The sequence below is a fragment of the Ornithorhynchus anatinus genome, chromosome 2, assembly GCF_004115215.2.
Source record: "Ornithorhynchus anatinus isolate Pmale09 chromosome 2, mOrnAna1.pri.v4, whole genome shotgun sequence".
Taxonomy (NCBI): Eukaryota; Metazoa; Chordata; class Mammalia; order Monotremata; family Ornithorhynchidae; genus Ornithorhynchus; species Ornithorhynchus anatinus.
In genome coordinates this window covers 75,538,965-75,556,907 of record NC_041729.1, presented here as the reverse complement: position 1 = coordinate 75,556,907, position 17,943 = coordinate 75,538,965, and the positions used below count along the sequence as shown (strand labels likewise).

Below are 17,943 nucleotides of genomic sequence, written 5' to 3'. Positions count from 1 at the left end.
TTGACCGAGGTCACAACAGCTGACAAGTGGCGGAGCCAGAATTAGAACCCAAGCCAGTGTTCTTTCCACTAAGCCACGCTGCATCTCATATGTGGGTTGAGTGAGAGAGATGAGTCCAGTATAATGCTAAGGCTATGAGATAGGTAGCACTGTGGTATTGTTTATACTGATGGAACAGACAGGGGAAGACAGGGTTTGGGCAGGAAGATAAGGAGTTATGATTCAAACATGTTTAGTTTGAGGTGTTGGAGAGACATCCAGGTAGAGAAGTCCTGAAGGCACAAGGAAATGAGAGACTGCAGAGAAGGAGACGGGTCAGGGCTGGAGGGGTTATATTTGGAGATCATCCACATAAATCTGATTTATGCCCAAATCTTATGTCTACCTCTTATGCCCGGTGGGGATTAAGAGGATGTTGGAGTCTGGAGTCTGGAGTCTGAGTCTACACCTGACCTATGAGTCAAGTAAGAAGCAGGGAAGGTTAAGTGCTATGATTTGGTATTATGCCATCTAATAAGACTTACCCCAGAGAATTCTTGATTAGAAGATTGAATCCATGGGGCTCTAAAGCACTAGGAAGTGCTCCTAAAAACCCGAAACAATCATTCGCCTTGGAGATCCTGCAGAATCTGAGGGCTGATCAAATGCTCATGGCTCTGGACTCAAGTAGACTACCTGGATCAACACTGGTCTTGACTAAAATCTGGACAGAGTCCCAGGAGCCCTGATTTCAGAGATGCAGGCAAAGATACTCCCTGAACTTGAGAGTGACTGTTGGAGGAGCATTCCACTCTACTCCAAGAGTACCAGTATCTAGTATTAACTGTCAGGTGGGATCCTCAATGTCTTCTCATCATCTTCCCCATATCACTTTCCCCACAATTCAAGGCAAAAATCTTTTGAAGTCCCTTCCCAAGGCACCCACCAAAAACACTTTCATATTTCAAGCCCTCAGTGGACTGGAATTTCTGGGAGATCCTGCCTGATTAAAGTGCTGACAATAAGAATATATAGTTGGTCTCAGCTTTTGATCTTCCTGGTTTAAATAATTCAACAATTAAGTGCATCCTGACCTATTCTTTTTGATGGTTGCAGTGGGACCCGTTAATGAAATAGCTAGAAAGGTTATAGACATGTAACCCAGAAATAAAGAGATGCTGTCAGAACTGTCATTAACAACATGCACATTTGAGGAACTTACTCTTGAGGTAACTCTATCCCACGCCTGCTTCACCATAGCTTGATCAAGAGACAATTTACCATCTTTACGTAATGGCTGTATTGCAAGTTCAATCTGTTTCCTCTTCACTTCATACTGGACTCTAAAGTGTTTAAATGCCTAAGAAAAGAAAACAGCATCCATAGAACGATGAGTCAAAAACATGAATAGCGAGGGAAGGTGATCGATTCATAAATTTGCATTGAGAAGGAGAATCAGTGTTTTGTTAATGAAAGCAGTTCTAGAGTTCCAATACGATAATTTTATTTACTGTTTAAGTGGTTGGAGATCGAGTACTTTATAGCTAAAGCAGCAAATGTAAAGATGACGAGGCGCACAGAAATCAAATAGCAATGCTAAAAGTGCTGACTCTGATTTTACAATCATGGTGAAAAAATGTACAGGCATCGTTTCTAATAACAGTTTTTAATACACCACATCGGCAGTACATCCTTTGTGTGAGATTTAGTAAAGGCTTGGAAAGGTTTTTCATTACATCAATGTTCAAGCTTTCTCCAGATGCAGAATAGATGCAGTAAATTAAGTTTGTGTAAGCCATTTTAATGTTGAAGCTGCAACAGCTAGTGTTTATGTGTGTGACCATTTCACACTGTACTGTCCTATAATACAATACACAATACCATCACTCTAAGTCCGAAACTTTATCAAAATCTTCTCTTTTGGCAGTGTGGCTCAGTGGAAAGAGCCCAGGCTTGGGAGTCAGAGGTCATGGGTTCTAATCCCGGCTCCGCCGCTTGCCAGCTGTGTGACTTTGGGCAAGTCACTTCACTTCTCTGGGCCTCAGTTCCCTATCTGTAAAATGGGGATGAAAACTGTGAGCCCCACGTGGGACAACCTCATCACCTTGTATCCCCCAGAGATTAGAACAGTGCTTTGCACATAGTAAGCGCTTAACAAATACCACTATTATTATTATTAAACCATGCTGAGTATCTTTAATAACTCTGACATTTGTTCTTATATCAACTGAGGACTACTAGTAAACAAGCATTTGGCAAAGAAAAAAATTCTCCTGAAAACTGGATGGTGATGCTGCATAAAATCTACCCATTTTTTTTTTCTTTCCAAGCATGCTCAAACTCAAAAATTGAATAAAAATGTATCTTTAAAAGCTTGTGGGTGCAAGAAGTGACATGAGGGGAATTGCGAGAAATTTAAGAAAGGGTAGGAAAAATGAGGAACTTTCAGGGGTGGTGGGTGGGAAGAACCTTGTAGGATATAGGCTGGAGACACCAATGCCCATGCTCTGGCCCAAACCTGGACTGATCTCTTTTTCTTCCTCCCAGCAACACTACAGGAATGAAGAGCTCTGTAAGAGTATTTGACTTTCCAAGATTTAGAACATTGGACAGTTGTATCCACAGCAAGGAGGAGGCTGAGCAATAACTTCAAGTACAGTGGATGCTCTTTTTGAATTTTTTTTTTTTTTACCTTTCATTGTGCATGCATGTTACACTTTGCTCTATGTACCTGTTGTTCTCGCATTGATTGTGAGCCAAATTTAGGCCAAGAGGATGCCTTCATTTATTTCTTTATAGTTCCTACTAGGAAGAAATGGTTAATGCTAATAAATGTTTTTGGTGGTAATAATAATTATTCCCAAAAGCTCATCATATGTTTTACATATGCAGACATACAGGAACATGTCTACCAACTATGTTATATTATACTCTCCCAAGCACTTAGTAATAACAATAATTAATTATGGCACTAGTTAATCATTTACTATGTGCCAAGCACTCTTCTAAGTACTGGGATTGAGACAAGTTAATTAGGTCAGACACAGTCCTTGTCCCACATGGGGCTCCCACTATTGTCCCCATTCTACAGATGAGGTAACTGAGGCCCAGAGAAGTTAAGTGACTTGCCCAAGGGCTCACAGCACACATGTGGCAGAGCCGGGATTAGAACCCAGATCTTTCTGACACCCAGGCCCAAGCTCTTAGCCACTAATTATACTTAATGCTCTGAACATTATAAGTTCTCAATAAATACAATTGATTGAACAAGTGGCTTACAATAGCATTTGTGCAATCCAGTCTGCTAGAAGCACACCTATACTACTCCAATAATGATTTATTCCTTTACCTCTTTTTCCTTCTGCTCCATCTGTTGATGCATTCATCACATCAAACATGCATCTTACTCCTAAATTCAACACTGCGATCTAATTTTCATATAATTCAAGCAAAAGCAGTGTGTCTTAGTGGATAGAGCATAGGCCTGGAAGTCAGAAGGTTGTGAGTTCTAATTCCAGCTCCACCACATGTCTGGTGTATGACCTTGGCAAGTCACTTAATTTCTTTGGGCCTCAGTTACCTCATCTGTAAAATGAGGATTTAGACCGTGAGCCCCAGCTGGGACACGGACGGTGTCCAACCTGATTAACTTGTATCTACGCCAGTGCTTAGAACAGTGCTTGGCATATAGTAATCACTTAAGTACCATTATTATTATTACATCAAACTAATAATAACATTGTGTGACAGCAACAAAATACTGGGCTTCATTAGAAAGGCAGAATGGGGCTGTGATTGAAATTTTCTAAATTACGAATGACGAGGACAAGATTAATCTGAAATGGCTGCTCATCAATCCTGCGAGACCAGGACTAAGGGTCTTCACTGAAGCATATAGGTAATAGGTACCAAACAAATGAAAGGAAACACCTAGTTTTATACAGTCAATAAAAATAAGGATTTGTTTTGATAGCAGATGTCAATAAATTTATAAACTGCTTGGATAAACAGTAGTCCAAAATTAGCATTCCACAATACTACTAATACTAATTCCACAATAAGATCCCAAATTTAGGGATCTTAGATATTAGAAAGTTAGATTCAAATATGTTTCCTGGCCACAGGGATCACAATCAATAGTGGGAGAATAATAGACATACAGAGGAAAGATAACAGAACAAATAAAACAAAAATGATGACAATAAAAATAATCAATGGTATTAACTTGTATCTATTCCAGCACTTACAAGAGTGCTTGACACATAGTTAGCATTTAAACACCAGAATAATAGTCATTTACTGAATGTTTACTATATGCAAAGCCTTTACTAAGAGCTTGGAGGAGTACAACACAGTAGAGTTTGTAAACAAAGAGCTAACACTTTACAGGGGAGACAAACATTAAAATAAATTACAGATAGGGAAACTGACAGAGTAGAGGGATGTCTACATAATAATTACTATTATTATGGTATTTTCTAAATGCTTACTACGTACCAGGCACTGTACTAAGCGTTGGTGAAGATAAAAGATAGTCATGTTGGACACAGTCCATGTCCCACATGGGGCTCATAGACTTAATTCCCATTTTACAGATGGAAGAACTGAGGCACAGAGGAGTAAACTGACCTGCCCAAGATCACAGAGCAGACAAGTGGCAGAGCCAGAATGGAACCCAAGTCCTTCTGACTCCCAGGTCCAGGCCATAGTAGAGACTCACTAAGCCATACAGCTGGAGGTGGGATGAATATCAAAGTGCTTAAGAGGTACAGACCCAAGTGTGTAGATGATGCAGAGGAGAAGGTGAATATGGTTGGAAAATGAAGGTTTAGTCATATCTCCTTTAGAAGGGGATTTGCTTTTTGCAGGACTAAACACCAGTTTATAACTACCAGATTTTAAATGCTTACAGGAACTAGTTCTCAGCCTCCTCTGTGTTCTGGACACTTGTCCACAAGTCTGGAAGCCCATTTTTGAAATCATAAACATCCTCTAAACTGTAAACTCCTTGTGGGTAGGGGACATATCTACCAACTTTGACAACTGTACTTAGTAGAGTGTGCTGGACATAGTAAGTACTCAATAAATATAACTGGTTGCTTGCAGTAATTACCTGGTATCTGTCCCGGAAACTTGTTTCAACCACCTGCGCTCTTGTCAAGTCTCTTTCAAATTGTTCCACCCAGACCTTCAGATCCCTCAGCATAAGTCGGTCTTCCCTCTGGAAAACAGAAGAACATTTGAAAATTTTCAACAAAATCAAATGGAATCCATGTTCTCATTTCTTTTGGTTTTTTTTTTTAAAGTGATGTGTAACCCAATAAAATGCATTACTGACAGTAGCTCTGTTCCACCTATTTCTTAATGGCTTGTAAGTTTCTAGGGTCAGTCCTGTGTTGCATATAGTGAATTGCTGGAAAAGAATAAAGTGTTGGTAGAGAAAGTATTCCATATTGGAAAGAGAGATTTTGGGGGTGTTTTTTTTTTGTTTTTTTGTTTGTTTTTTTAAGAAGAATGGGTTTGTGGACCAGTGGAAGAAACCTCAGTAGAATAATTTTGTCCCTTGGTGAGGTCGTGAGTGGTGGGTATATCATATTGAGGGTGAGTGGTTTTCTAGGTTGAATAATCCCTGTATTTCTCCCCAGCCCTTAAATATTGTACCTCACATATTGTAGCACTAAATAAATAGCATTTCTACTATTTTATTTAATCAAAAAGATAAGTCTGTAAGCTCATTATGGGCAAGGAAAGTGTCTGCCAACTCTGATCTACTGTGCACTCCCAAAAAGTGAATACAGTGCTCTGCACACAGTAAGTGCTCAATAAATACAATTTATTGATAATGCCCATTGTATAATGTTACCATATATATTTTCAACACTCAAAAAATGTTCTGTCTTTAAATTCTGACATGTTGTTGAGGTACTGTTTATGAAGTAAATCAGCCAGTATTCCCAGTCCTGGGTACAAAATTAGATTCAAGAGTCTTGGCTAAAGGCATTTCACTAAAAGCATTAGGTTTGGGGAAAAAAAAAAGTTACTTTCAAAACTTGGTCTAAATTCTCCTCTTGGTCCTGTTCTGGATCACCTTCATTTATGGAAAATAATAATTATAATAGCATTGATTAAGCACTTACTATGTGTGATTATTGTACTAATCACTAGGGTATTTACAAGATAATCATGTCCCATATGGGGTTCATAGTCTGTGTAGGAGGAAGAACAGGTATGAATTCCCATTTTGAGGCACAGAAAATTTAAGGCAGGATAGAAACCAGGTCCTCAGATTCCCAGGCCCCTGCTCTTTCCACTAGACTATGATGTTTCCCAAAAGTACCAGAAAGATCATTGTTTCAAATAATTATCTTGTTAAAGCGTACCTGATATTATCGTAACTGATTTCCAGGGTTCAATGAATACTCCTACAACATCAGTCCCACAGTTGAAGAAATTCTACCATTAAAAGCCCTTTCTTGAGGCTCAGAATCATGCACTCTCATTAGTTGGAAAAGCAAAGAGATATTCCAAGGTGGCACAGCAAAAAATATATTACAAAAAATAATCTTATGTGGAGTTACAAAAAATTCTTAAAATGTGCTTTTGAAATGGGATAAAAGCGGTCCATTTCTCCCACAAATATGAGCTCATGTTCTGTGATTAGACAGAAGGACACACTAACCAGCTTTATATGCCCGCTGTCACTGGGGGGGGGAAACAAATATCACACTCTTCTCCATATGTGAAGTGTCACTTCAGCAGTGTCCTACTGTGATGGCTTCCCCTCACCAAGGAATTTTCCAGCAGAGCAGGGGAGGGTGGCTGTGATAACTGCCCTCAGCTGGAAGCTGATATGCCAAAGGCTCTCTCCAAGAGAGAAAGCCTCAAACGAACAGAATATTAGCTTAGCAAAGCATTTCTTAGACTGAGTCTGCATGACTGGACTGATACTTTCTGCTCAAACTGGCCTTCTCCTAAAGAACGAGGTGTGAGTACCAATGAGAGAGGTGGAAGCTCAGTGCAGCTATTCTCCTCTCCTTAGCTAGAAAATCATATAGCTAGTTCAGTTTCTTTTGTCATGGAGAATAATACTTTCATAATAGCTTTCTTTAAGTTCATAAGTTTCTCTTTTATATGCTTACCACCACCAACTAGGTCCTTGCTTTTCCTCCTGTTCCCTCTATTTAAATAAGTATGTAAATACTTTAGCATGTATCCTCCATTAGATTATATGGTCTTTGAGGGCAGAAACTGTGGCTTTTGCTTCTGTTGTCTTTCCCAAACTCTGAACAAGCACCATTAATTGATCAATTAATCCATGGATCGCAGAACATTTTAGAAGAGTGATCTCATTCATCCTGGTAACATTTTTTTGAGGCAAGGAGGTTAGAGATGATATGTTATTTGGTTCATATACTTTGCACAAGGGGAAACTAAGTGAGAAATTAAGTGTGCCAAATGTCATCCAAATCAATGAATAACATTTATTGAGCACAGCACTGTAACAACTGCAATAAGTACAAGAGTAAAATAAGATTAGCAGATTAGTGCCTTGCCTTCAAGGATCTTACAATTCACTGGGAGAAAGACACTAAAGTAAATTACAAATAGCTGGGATCCAAATACCAGAACAAAATTTTATCAATCAATCATATTTATTGAGTGCTTACTGTGTGCAGAACACTGTGATAAGCACTTGGGAGAGTCCATTATCACAGAATCTGTAGGCACATTCCTTGCTTATGGTCTAGTGGGGGAGATGAACATTAATATAAATAAATTCCAGATTTGTATTTAAGTGCTGTGGGGCTGAGGGAGGGGTGAATGAAGGGTGGAAATCTGTGCTAAAGACTACTAGACTACTAGAGACCAGTGAATCTCTAATTGCAAACAATACTGAAATATTCAGAACATCTCATACACCCAGTGCATTCAATATTTTGCATATCTACAAGTACAGTACATATATTCTTATTTGTAGGGCATGAAATGATATTTTATTCAACCCGAAATTTTAAAAATCAACATATTTCATTGCAGAGACAATATGTTGGAAGTCAAATTCTTAAATGATCTTAGAATCAGATCCCTAGGATTATTGATTCATAAAAAGGAAAAGCTAAGGAAAATATAGATATACAAGTACAATTCCTAAAACACAACACAAGCAAACACATCCAAAAGTGAGTACACTTTAGAATTCAGATTGTTAACTTCCTAAAAGAAGTATCTTAAATTCTGTCTAATTGTTGTATTTCATTTCCAAGTATTGATACTAAACAATTGATACTAAACAATTAAAATATTAAAACAATTCCTAGCAGTATTATAAATTTGTTATGGAATAAAGGAAAAATAACATTTAACTGGCTTCCCCTTGAATGCTATCAGCTATTATCTATAAAATATATTATATTTTATTATATATATAAAATATATTATATTTTCTATTGGAAAAGAGCACAGGAAAAGAAAAGGACAGCAGAAAGTAAATTTAGTGCAAATAGTATAGTCCTTTCAAAAGCAATCACAAGCAGTACAAAATTACTACCAAGCTGTGGAATTTGGGAGATGTGGCAGGGGAAAACTATTCTAGAGACTTAACCCTTACCTTAAGTTTAGGAATAGAAATGGCAAATGTTGGGATTGCTTGCAATGGGTCCTAGCAGTAAAGAGAGAATGAATAGGAGAAAAGCAAACAAAATCAAGCCAACCAGAAAAAGTAAGATAACTGAGATAAGAGGAAAATAGCATGTGACCTAGTCATCTACAAAAAGACAAGCAGCTTTCTGAAAGGAAATCAGTTTTCTATGTTCTATTCAGATAACTTGTTAAATATTAAAAGGTTCATTTCCAATAATGTAGGCTGGTTTTCTAATAAAAAAACACAATTTGTCTTGAATAATCATGCATAGCTGCATAATTTATAAGCCTATCTTGCAAAGAAGCAGTTTTAAAACACCTCTTCTATTTTAGATTTCCAATTTAGGAACCTTGTACGTAGATAACTAAAGAAGTTACTTAGCATTTGAGAAAAAGTGAAATTTTCATTTTTCATATTATGCATATGGTGGAAGCTCAATCCCTTGTCTAACTGCAAAATATAAGAAGATTTCTCTGGAAGAGAAATAAACTTCCTGAAGAAGTAGTTTATCAGACAGCTTTCCTGGTTGGAGAAATGCTACTCTGAAGCCTCTTCAAAGGTGGAGACACCAACATTAACAGGAATGCAAAAATCATGTTTGTGAAATAATAAACTGATACATTTAATCAATTGATCAATCAATGGTATTTACTGAGTGCTCAGTGTGTGAATAGCAATGAACTAAGTTTAGGGGAGAAGTGCAACAAAATACAGTTGGTAGACATGTTCCCTATCTCCAAGAAGCTTTAAGGTCTAGTGAGGGAGATAGACATTAAAATAAATTTCATTTAGGGGAAATGATAGGGTATTAGGATATGTACATAAGCCCAGAGGGGCTGATGGTGGGGTGATTATCAAGAGCTTAAAGCATATAAATCCAAGTGCAAAGGTAATGCCGATAAAGAAGGGAGAAGGAGTGGGGGAACTGAGGGCTTAGTTGGGTAAGGCCTCTTGGAGGAGATGTTCTTATATTAATGCTTTGAAGGTGGGGAGAATTGTGGTTTGTCAGAGATGAAGAGGGAATAATAATAATAATAATGTTGGTATTTGTTAAGCGCTTACTATGTGCAGAGCACTGTTCTAAGCGCTGGGATAGACAGGGTAATCAGGTTGTCCCACGTGAGGCTCACAGTTAATCCCCATTTTACAGATGGGATAACTGAGGCACAGAGAAGTGAAGTGACTTGCCCACAGTCACACAGCTGACAAGTGGCAGAGCCGGGAGCCGAACCCATGACCTCTGACTCCGAAGCCCAGGCTCTTTCCACTGAGCCACGCTGGAAGGAGTTTCAGGCCAGAGGGAGGACATGGGCAGTGGGTAAGAGGTGGAGTCGATGAGATCGAGGTACAGGTTGGGGTTAGAGAAGCAAAGTGAGCAGACTGGGTTGCAGTAGGAAATCAGTAAGGAAAGTAGTTAGGAAGAGCTGACTATCTTTGAGCCAATGGTAAATATTTTGTTTGATGTGGAAATGAATGGGCAACCACTGGAGGATTTCGAGGAATGTGGAAACTTGAACTAAATGTTTTTGGTTTTTTTTACAAAAATTATCCAGGCAGCAGAGTGAAGTATTGGCTGGACTGGGGAGAGACAGGAGGCAGGGAGGCCATCAAGAAGCTAATGCAGGAGTAAAGGCAGAATATAAGTGCTTAGATTAGTGTGGTAGCATTTTGGATGGAGAGAGATGAATTTTAGCTATGTTGTGAAGGTCGAACCAATAGAATTTGGTGACAGACTGAATAAGTGTATTGAGAGAGAGAGATGAATTAATGAGTCAATTGAGAAGCACATGGCCTAATGGATACAGCATGGGTCTGGGAGTCTGAAGGACCTAGGTTCTAATCCCAGCTCTGCCACTTGTCTGCTCTGTGACCTTGAGCAAGTCACTTCACTTCTCTGAGCCTCAGTAACCTCATCTGCAAATTGGGGATTTAGAATGTAAGCCCCACTTGGAATATGGATTGTATCCAATCCAATCTGCTTGTTCACTGAGATCAACTGATAGATAAATGGAGGAGCAAGGATTACAGTCCAGGTCTCCTGACTCCCAGGCCTGTGCTCTTTCCACTAGACCAAAAATAAATGGAACCCTAGTGGGAGAAGGAATGAGAGACAAGGAATTTTTTTGCACTTGGAAAAATAGATACTGAACTCTTCTTATGAAGTGCATCTGGCTGTGATAAGTGGATCCTAACAGATCCAATGTGCTACACAATTAGGTCTGACAATTTTTCAAAGGTTTTCTTTTTTTCCTCCCCTCTGCAATCTCTAAGCAGATGTTTCTTTAGCATCTTAACCAAAATATAACAAAATATTGTAAATATTCTCTCCTCCATCTAACTTTCTCATCCCATGTGAAAATACTACCATTTTCTCTATTTTTCAAGTATGTGACTTTGGCATTATCTTCAAGTCCTTCCTCTCTTCCAACCCCCATATTCAATATGTTGTCAAATCTTGTCAGTTCTTCCTCTACATTCTAAAATTAGCCCTATCCTCTATATCCAGGAGGCCACCACAATAAACACACATTCCAAGCACTTACCATGTGCTCAGTTATGCACATGGCCTCCTCACTGATCTACCTGCCTCCAGTCTTCCCCCTCTCCAGGCCATACTACACCTGCTTCCCGGATCATTCTTCTAAACCTCTGTTCTCCTCATTTCCCCTTTCAAACATCTCCCATAGTTGCCTATTTCCTTTTGTATCAAGGAGAAACTCCTGACTATTGGCTTTAAGGCACTCAACATGCTCTTCTCCCATTACTTAACCACTATTTTCTCACTTCACCCTAGGTTGCAAGCTCCTCTCCTTTCAACTCAACACTCACTGTGTCCTGCTGTCAGTTCTCCTGCTCCCAACTTCTTGTTCACACCGTTGTCCCTGCCATGAACTTCCTCTTCAAATACAATAGACTAGTCCTCTTTCCAACCTCAAAGGCCTCCTCCATTCACACCTCCTCTAGGAGGTCCTCCTCAATCTGGAATCTCCCTATGGTCCATACAGCACTTCTGCATAATTTTATCAGTAGGTATTCACATTCCTCTCTTCTGTACATATCTATATACTCCATTATTTCTTCATATTTGATATTGTTATAGCATTTATCACCTCTACTACACTGTAAGCAGCAAAGGCAGGAATAATGTCTACTAATTCTATTGTATTCTTCCAAGCACTTAGTATAGTGCTCTGCACACAATAGGTGGCTCAATATATTCTTGCAACTGATTCAAAGTAATAGGTTCAATGTGCACAGAATCTACAAGGCAGAAAATGTTGATTAAAAAGTAACACAAACACCCGCTAATTGACTGAAGAATCTCAATAAATATTCTTCAGTAGCAGCTCTGCCCTCCCCTAGGAAAAAAATGTGTTTCTTTTCTGGTTCCAATGAAAGAGCCAGAGTCAGAATCGCCTAGGAAAGATAACATCTGCATTGCGGAATAAGTTATACCTTGGGCTGTGTATTCCCTCTTTCAATTCTCTAGAGTGTCATTTAGTAAATTATTGCTCAAGAAAATTAACTAACCCACATCCTTAAGTGCTTTTCATTTGCACCAGTGTACTGAGATCATGGAAGGCTTTAATTTTAAGATAATCACAATCCCAGAAATTCAGAAAGAGGAACAAAAACACATTCCATTTAAAAGAATATAAGGAATTTTGTGCCAAATGAGGCCGAATCTTTTATACGTTATATGTGTTTGAGGTAGCATATATGTATCTGCAGCAGTCCAGTACATACAATACTTTTATAATTAATATAGCAAGTGTATAGAGTTGCTAAATGTCAAAATTTAATGGAGCTGACATACATTTGTGACAGTACAGTCACACGACATAAAATACCAACAGCCATCAACATCAAATGAAGATTTCTGTGACTTCAATCAGTAAAATTCAGTCTCCTTCCTTATCTCTTTCTCTGATTTTTAAGAGGAGTGTTAGAATTTGGGGATAGAAGTTGTGTAACATTTCTATGAAGGCAGAAAAATAGAAATTCTGTACTTCCTGCTCCAGTTTTAATGTCAGAGTTAATTATAAGCATTAACTACGCATCAATAATTTATACTGGATAAAGTATGTTTCAAGCAATAGAAATGTGCCCAATTCACGTGACTTCAGAACCAAGGAATCAATGTGTCTGCCTAAGTTTTAGTAAGAAAAACACTGGCCTAAAAAAATCTGAGTCTCCCTATGAATGTATGTTAAGAAATGAAGAGTACATGTTTTTATCCTTTTTACATGTTTTTATCCTTTTTACATGTTTTTATCCTTTTCAGATGCAGAGATACAGAATCCATAGCTCCTTGATCTATAAACCATTTTATAGTAAATCTATCATTTAACAAAAATTCCACTAAGGTTTACAAAATAAATAATGTTGACTTGTATACTCTTGTAAAGAATCATGGTATCAGAGGAAAACAGGCTGAAAGATTCATCGAGTCTGATTACCCCAAACAATCTCACTGCTAAGTTATTTTAGTGTTCCAGGACAAAAGAAAATACATGTTTAGCCACTGATTCACTTAATCTATTTAGCTATATGATTTGAGGCACTTGTTTGTTGTCCTAATAAAATGAACAAGCAGCGACCTGAGTCCATTAAATTTTTTTTGTAGACTGTGGAAATTAACACATCACATATGTTACCATTTCTTAGTCTCAACCTTTCATAGTCTTGCAGAATGACATGATTTCTAATTTTCACATTATTCTTTGATTACTTTGCATCATATTAAAAAAATATCTAAAAGACTTTTGAAGTAAGGTATTTCAAACTGCACAAAGTATTCCACCAGCAATAATGGGTGAAGAACATGTCTTCCTTTAAATTTCATAACCATAAAGCAAATATGTGCAAATATTCTTGAATCTAATTGGGCTAACATAAAAATATGTATTTTACTCAGTTATGCAGCTGAGCAACCCAGAAGTTACTCAATTAGAGTAGCCCAACTGTGATTCTAATATAACATTTCCCAAGCAATTGCCTCTCAATTGATCATTCAATGATATTTGTTGAGCCCTTACTTTGTGCAGAGCACTTAGTGAATGTGAAAATTAAACTACGTAACTCATAAATTTGTTTCTGAACTATCCTTTATATTACAAAAAAAACACACAAAGGATCAACAGGAAACAATGTCATTAAGAGAATAACTATATCGATTTCTTCCTTGCACTAATAACCTGGCAAAATGGTGCTAAGAGTAAGCTCTTGATGAACATAGAGAGTACTGAATTTTGAGAAGTCCTAGTCATAATATATAATAAGAAAACCTACATCATTTTCTTGTCCATCCATTGCTGTATTATGAGGATCGGGATAATGCTTCAAGAACTGTGCGACATAGGTCATAACAGATTTTTCGTCTGGTTTGTCCACATCCACATCTGGAAGAACAAAATTTAAAAAAACAAAGTAACAGAGTTTCTACGTGTGAATCACAGTATAAGAAATTTGAGAACTAAGGATGAAAAAACAAAAATTAAAATAATTAAGCTTGTCTTGTACAGTCAACATTTACTGTCAAATTTGGGTGTTTACCAGAAATATCAGTTCCCAAGTAAAAAGTAAAAAGGACTATGATTTCCAAGATTAAAAAATATGTATGAGAGTTTGTTGTTAAGAGAACGATCAATTTTCAAAAGTTAAAAAATTCACTGGAAAAAGTCTGCAAGTAAGAGCAAATGATAAATGTCTTTGCTCTATTTAAATAATGACCCATTAACAATTCAATGGTATTTATTACACAAAATATGATACTAAGAGTTTTAGGGAATACAGGAGAATAGGTAGATTGGATTCCCTATCCTTGAGGAGTTTACAATCTAATGGGCTGAAAGCATGAAATCCTGGGAATCAAATAAGCAAATTTCCAAATAATCAATTAATCAATCATAGTTACTGACCCTTTACTGAGTGCAGAGCACTGTACTAAGCACTTGGGAGAGTACAATATAACAGAGTTACTAGACATGTTCCCTGCCAACAACAAGATTACCATCTAGAGGGGAAGACAGACAATAATATAAAGAAAGAGGTTTTAGATCGGTACATAAGTGTTGTGGGGATGAGAATGGGATGAATAAAGCATGCGAATCCAACTACAAGGGCGAAGGAGAAGAGAGAGGGAGAAGGGGAAAAGAAGACTTGGTCAGGGAAGACCTCTTTGCAAGAGGTATGATTTTAACAAGGTTCGAAGGTAGGAAGAGATCATGCCTAAAACACTTTAGCTACTTCAGAAAATCTGTTCTGTCGAAAACCTCGGGGCAGACTTGCCACGGATTTTACAATTTGGAACACAGTACCAAAGAAAAGGCTAGTGGTTACAACTGCACATCGTCGCATACCTTCAGCATCAAGGAGTCTTGGAATGCCTAACTCCACTTCAGCAATAGTAAATGCTTCTTCTAGATTTTCCCTATTAGATCTTCTTTTGACTTTCTCCAAGTCCACCAATTCTGGTCGAATAGCATGGATAACTGAATGAAAAGCAACACCACTTCTCCAGCTCCGGCCAAAATCTTTTACTTCAATTCCAGCCTGCCTTGAAACACAGTTAAAAAACAGATGGCATCTGTCAGTCCATTGATATGAAAATGTAAAGTATACTGTCAACTGACACAATATCCTAGATGCTTTAAGGAAAATACATCAGCCCACACACTTGGCTCCTATAATGGAAACCTAATCCCTGTATCTACCTGCTGACCCCTAGCCCACATCCTGCCTCCGATCCGGATCACCCTTCCTCTTCATAGCCAACAGACAATTACTCTCCCCATCTTCAAAGCCTTATTAAAAGCCCCATCGTTCCCCAAAGGCTTTGAGGCACTAAATCCTCATTTCCTTTTCTTTCACTCCCTTCTGCATCACCCTCATATTTGGATTAGCACCTTTTACTCTCTCCACCATCCTCAGTCTCATAGCATTTATGTACTTATACTTTATATTAATGTGTGTTTCCTCCCTAGACTGTAAACTTGTGGGCAGGGCACATGCCTAACAACTTTGTTATACTGTACTATAATAATAATAATGTTGGTGTTGTTGAGCACTTACTATGTGCCGAGCACTGTTTTAAGCACTGGGGTAGATACAGGGTAATCAGGTTCCACGTGGGACTCACAGTCTTAATCCCCATTTTCCAGATGAGGTAAATGAGGCACAGAGAAGTTAAGTGACTTGCCCAAAGTCATACAGTTGACAAGCTGCGGAGCCGGGATTAGAACCCATGACCTCTGACTCCTAAGACCGTGCTCTTTCCACTTAGCCACGCTGTACTATACCAAGCTCTTAGTACAGTGCCCTGCACAGTAAGCACTCAGTAAGTACAGGTGATTGGTTGATAATGATTAATGATATGAAACCCACCTCACTAGGTAGTTGATTCAGTCAGTTCTGTGAAATAATAATAATAATAATGAAGCTGATAATTATAGTATTTGTTTAGCACTTACTATGTGCCAAGCACAATTCTAAGCATTAGGGTAGATAAAAGGTTAACAGTTTTATCAGAGAAAATAAGGCAGTTTACATTCTTATAAAACGAAACCCCTCAAAATCATTGGGGGCAGGGAATGTCTGCTAATTCTGTTCTATGGTACTCTCCCAAATGCTTAGTACAGTGTACAGAGTAAGCATTCAAATATGATTGATTGATCTACCAAAATGTACATTAATGAACTTCTGTTTAGGTTTTCTAATCATTGACCTATTAACAGTAGTTTAAACAATACAAAAGGCAGATACTTAAACATTTTTAAGGCAAGATAAAGAAAAAGGTAGAAGCTTAGATCAAAAACAGAAGCTATCAAAAATAAGAGTAGAGGAAATAACTCCAAATGTTTTTCTTAATGAACAGGAGTAGATCTAAAGGTGCTTAAAAGATTCCAGGTATTACATGTGTGTGGGAAAATGTAAGCATGAGTGAAGAGATGATTTTTCCTTGAGACATGTTAAAAAGACTAATAGACATGTATTTGGGTTATATGTCCTCCATGAGGCCTTCCCCGATTAAGCACCCATTTCCCCTGCTCACTCTCCCTCCTGTGTTGGCTATGAACATAGATTTGAGACCTTGGGTCATGCGATATTTGCCCAACCAACAACCTCACAACACTTATGTACATATTTTTAAATGATATATTGTGAATTATTTATTCATAATAATGTCAGTCTCCCACTCTGGAATGTTAGCTCATTATAGGCAGGCCACCTTTCTAACTTTGTTGCGTTATACTTTCCAAAGGGCTTAGTACAGTCCTCTGCATACAGTAAGGACTCAATAAATACGATGAAGTCATTCTAAATCATGTTATAAAAGAGATTACTACTTTACCAAAACTTTTCTTTTGTCTTATTCAATGTCATCAACTCTGGGTGTACGACAGGGGTATAAGAAACAAAGAGTGGTCAGAGATGTTTTCACTTCTAACATGACTGGAAATCTTTGGGCATATTTTCCAAATAGGGAACTCTTTTTTTCTTCACTTGATCAATTTGAACTATGAAATTCAATTATTTTTCATAATTGCAAAAGCTGTGAATAAAAGTTCACTACTGATATGGTTCATCAGAGACATTCCTATCTCTTTTTTCCTCTTCTGTAAGTTTACTAAATCTATATATTTCACAATGTTCCAAGTAGTCAATCATCACTGAAGTGGTTCTGAATGTTGAAACATTTTACTAACATGATTTGGAAGCATATATCAACCCGTGTATAGAGGTAATTTTATATTAACATTTATGGAAAAAAATAGGTGCACTGAAAAATTCACCCATAAAATGGAAGTCACCTCTATATTATGACAATAATAGAACATTTTCAGTCCCCAAATAAAATCAATCATTGTCATTTATTGACCACTCTGTGCACAGCACTCTACTAAGCACTTGGAGGAGAGTACAATATAGAAAAATAAACTGAATGGACAAAGAAAAGCCAATTCAACTTTACAAAAATACTTGCTTGAAGGAATGGCTTGGGACACTCATTACAACTCTGCACAACACTGAAGTGTAATCAATGATGCATGGGGTAAGCCCACGAAAGAAAATGGTAACAGCATTAAATTGAAGGCTGTCTCAAGCCACAGCAATTCAAATAGAGTATTTGTAATTTAAAGGCATCAATATAAATTACTTAGTATTCGGTATATTGAATTTTGATTGACCCACCTCCAAAATAATAGTTATGGCCCTTGTAATGTTATTCCAGTTTTCACTATATCATGCCTGTCTCCTTCCACACATTTAAAATTTACATTAATTAATGCCTGGGTTACTATTGTAATAGTATTCTGTTA

The 17,943-nt window shown here is 37.7% G+C and overlaps 1 protein-coding gene across 12 annotated transcripts in view; it reads right to left on the bottom strand.

Annotated features, from left to right (window-relative positions):
* The window catches only part of SYNE1 (spectrin repeat containing nuclear envelope protein 1), a 518,607-nt gene that overhangs the window by 372,735 nt on the left and 127,929 nt on the right, over window positions 1-17,943 (bottom strand). For all 12 annotated transcript variants that reach the window (XM_029048032.2, XM_029048087.2, XM_029048053.2 and 9 more), the window contains 4 exons: window positions 14,983-15,179; window positions 13,913-14,022; window positions 5,093-5,200; window positions 1,202-1,339 (listed from right to left, as the gene is read on the bottom strand). In XM_029048032.2, the coding sequence (XP_028903865.1) occupies window positions 1,202-1,339; window positions 5,093-5,200; window positions 13,913-14,022; window positions 14,983-15,179 (553 nt within the window). The remainder of the gene's footprint in view (window positions 1-1,201; window positions 1,340-5,092; window positions 5,201-13,912; window positions 14,023-14,982; window positions 15,180-17,943) is intronic.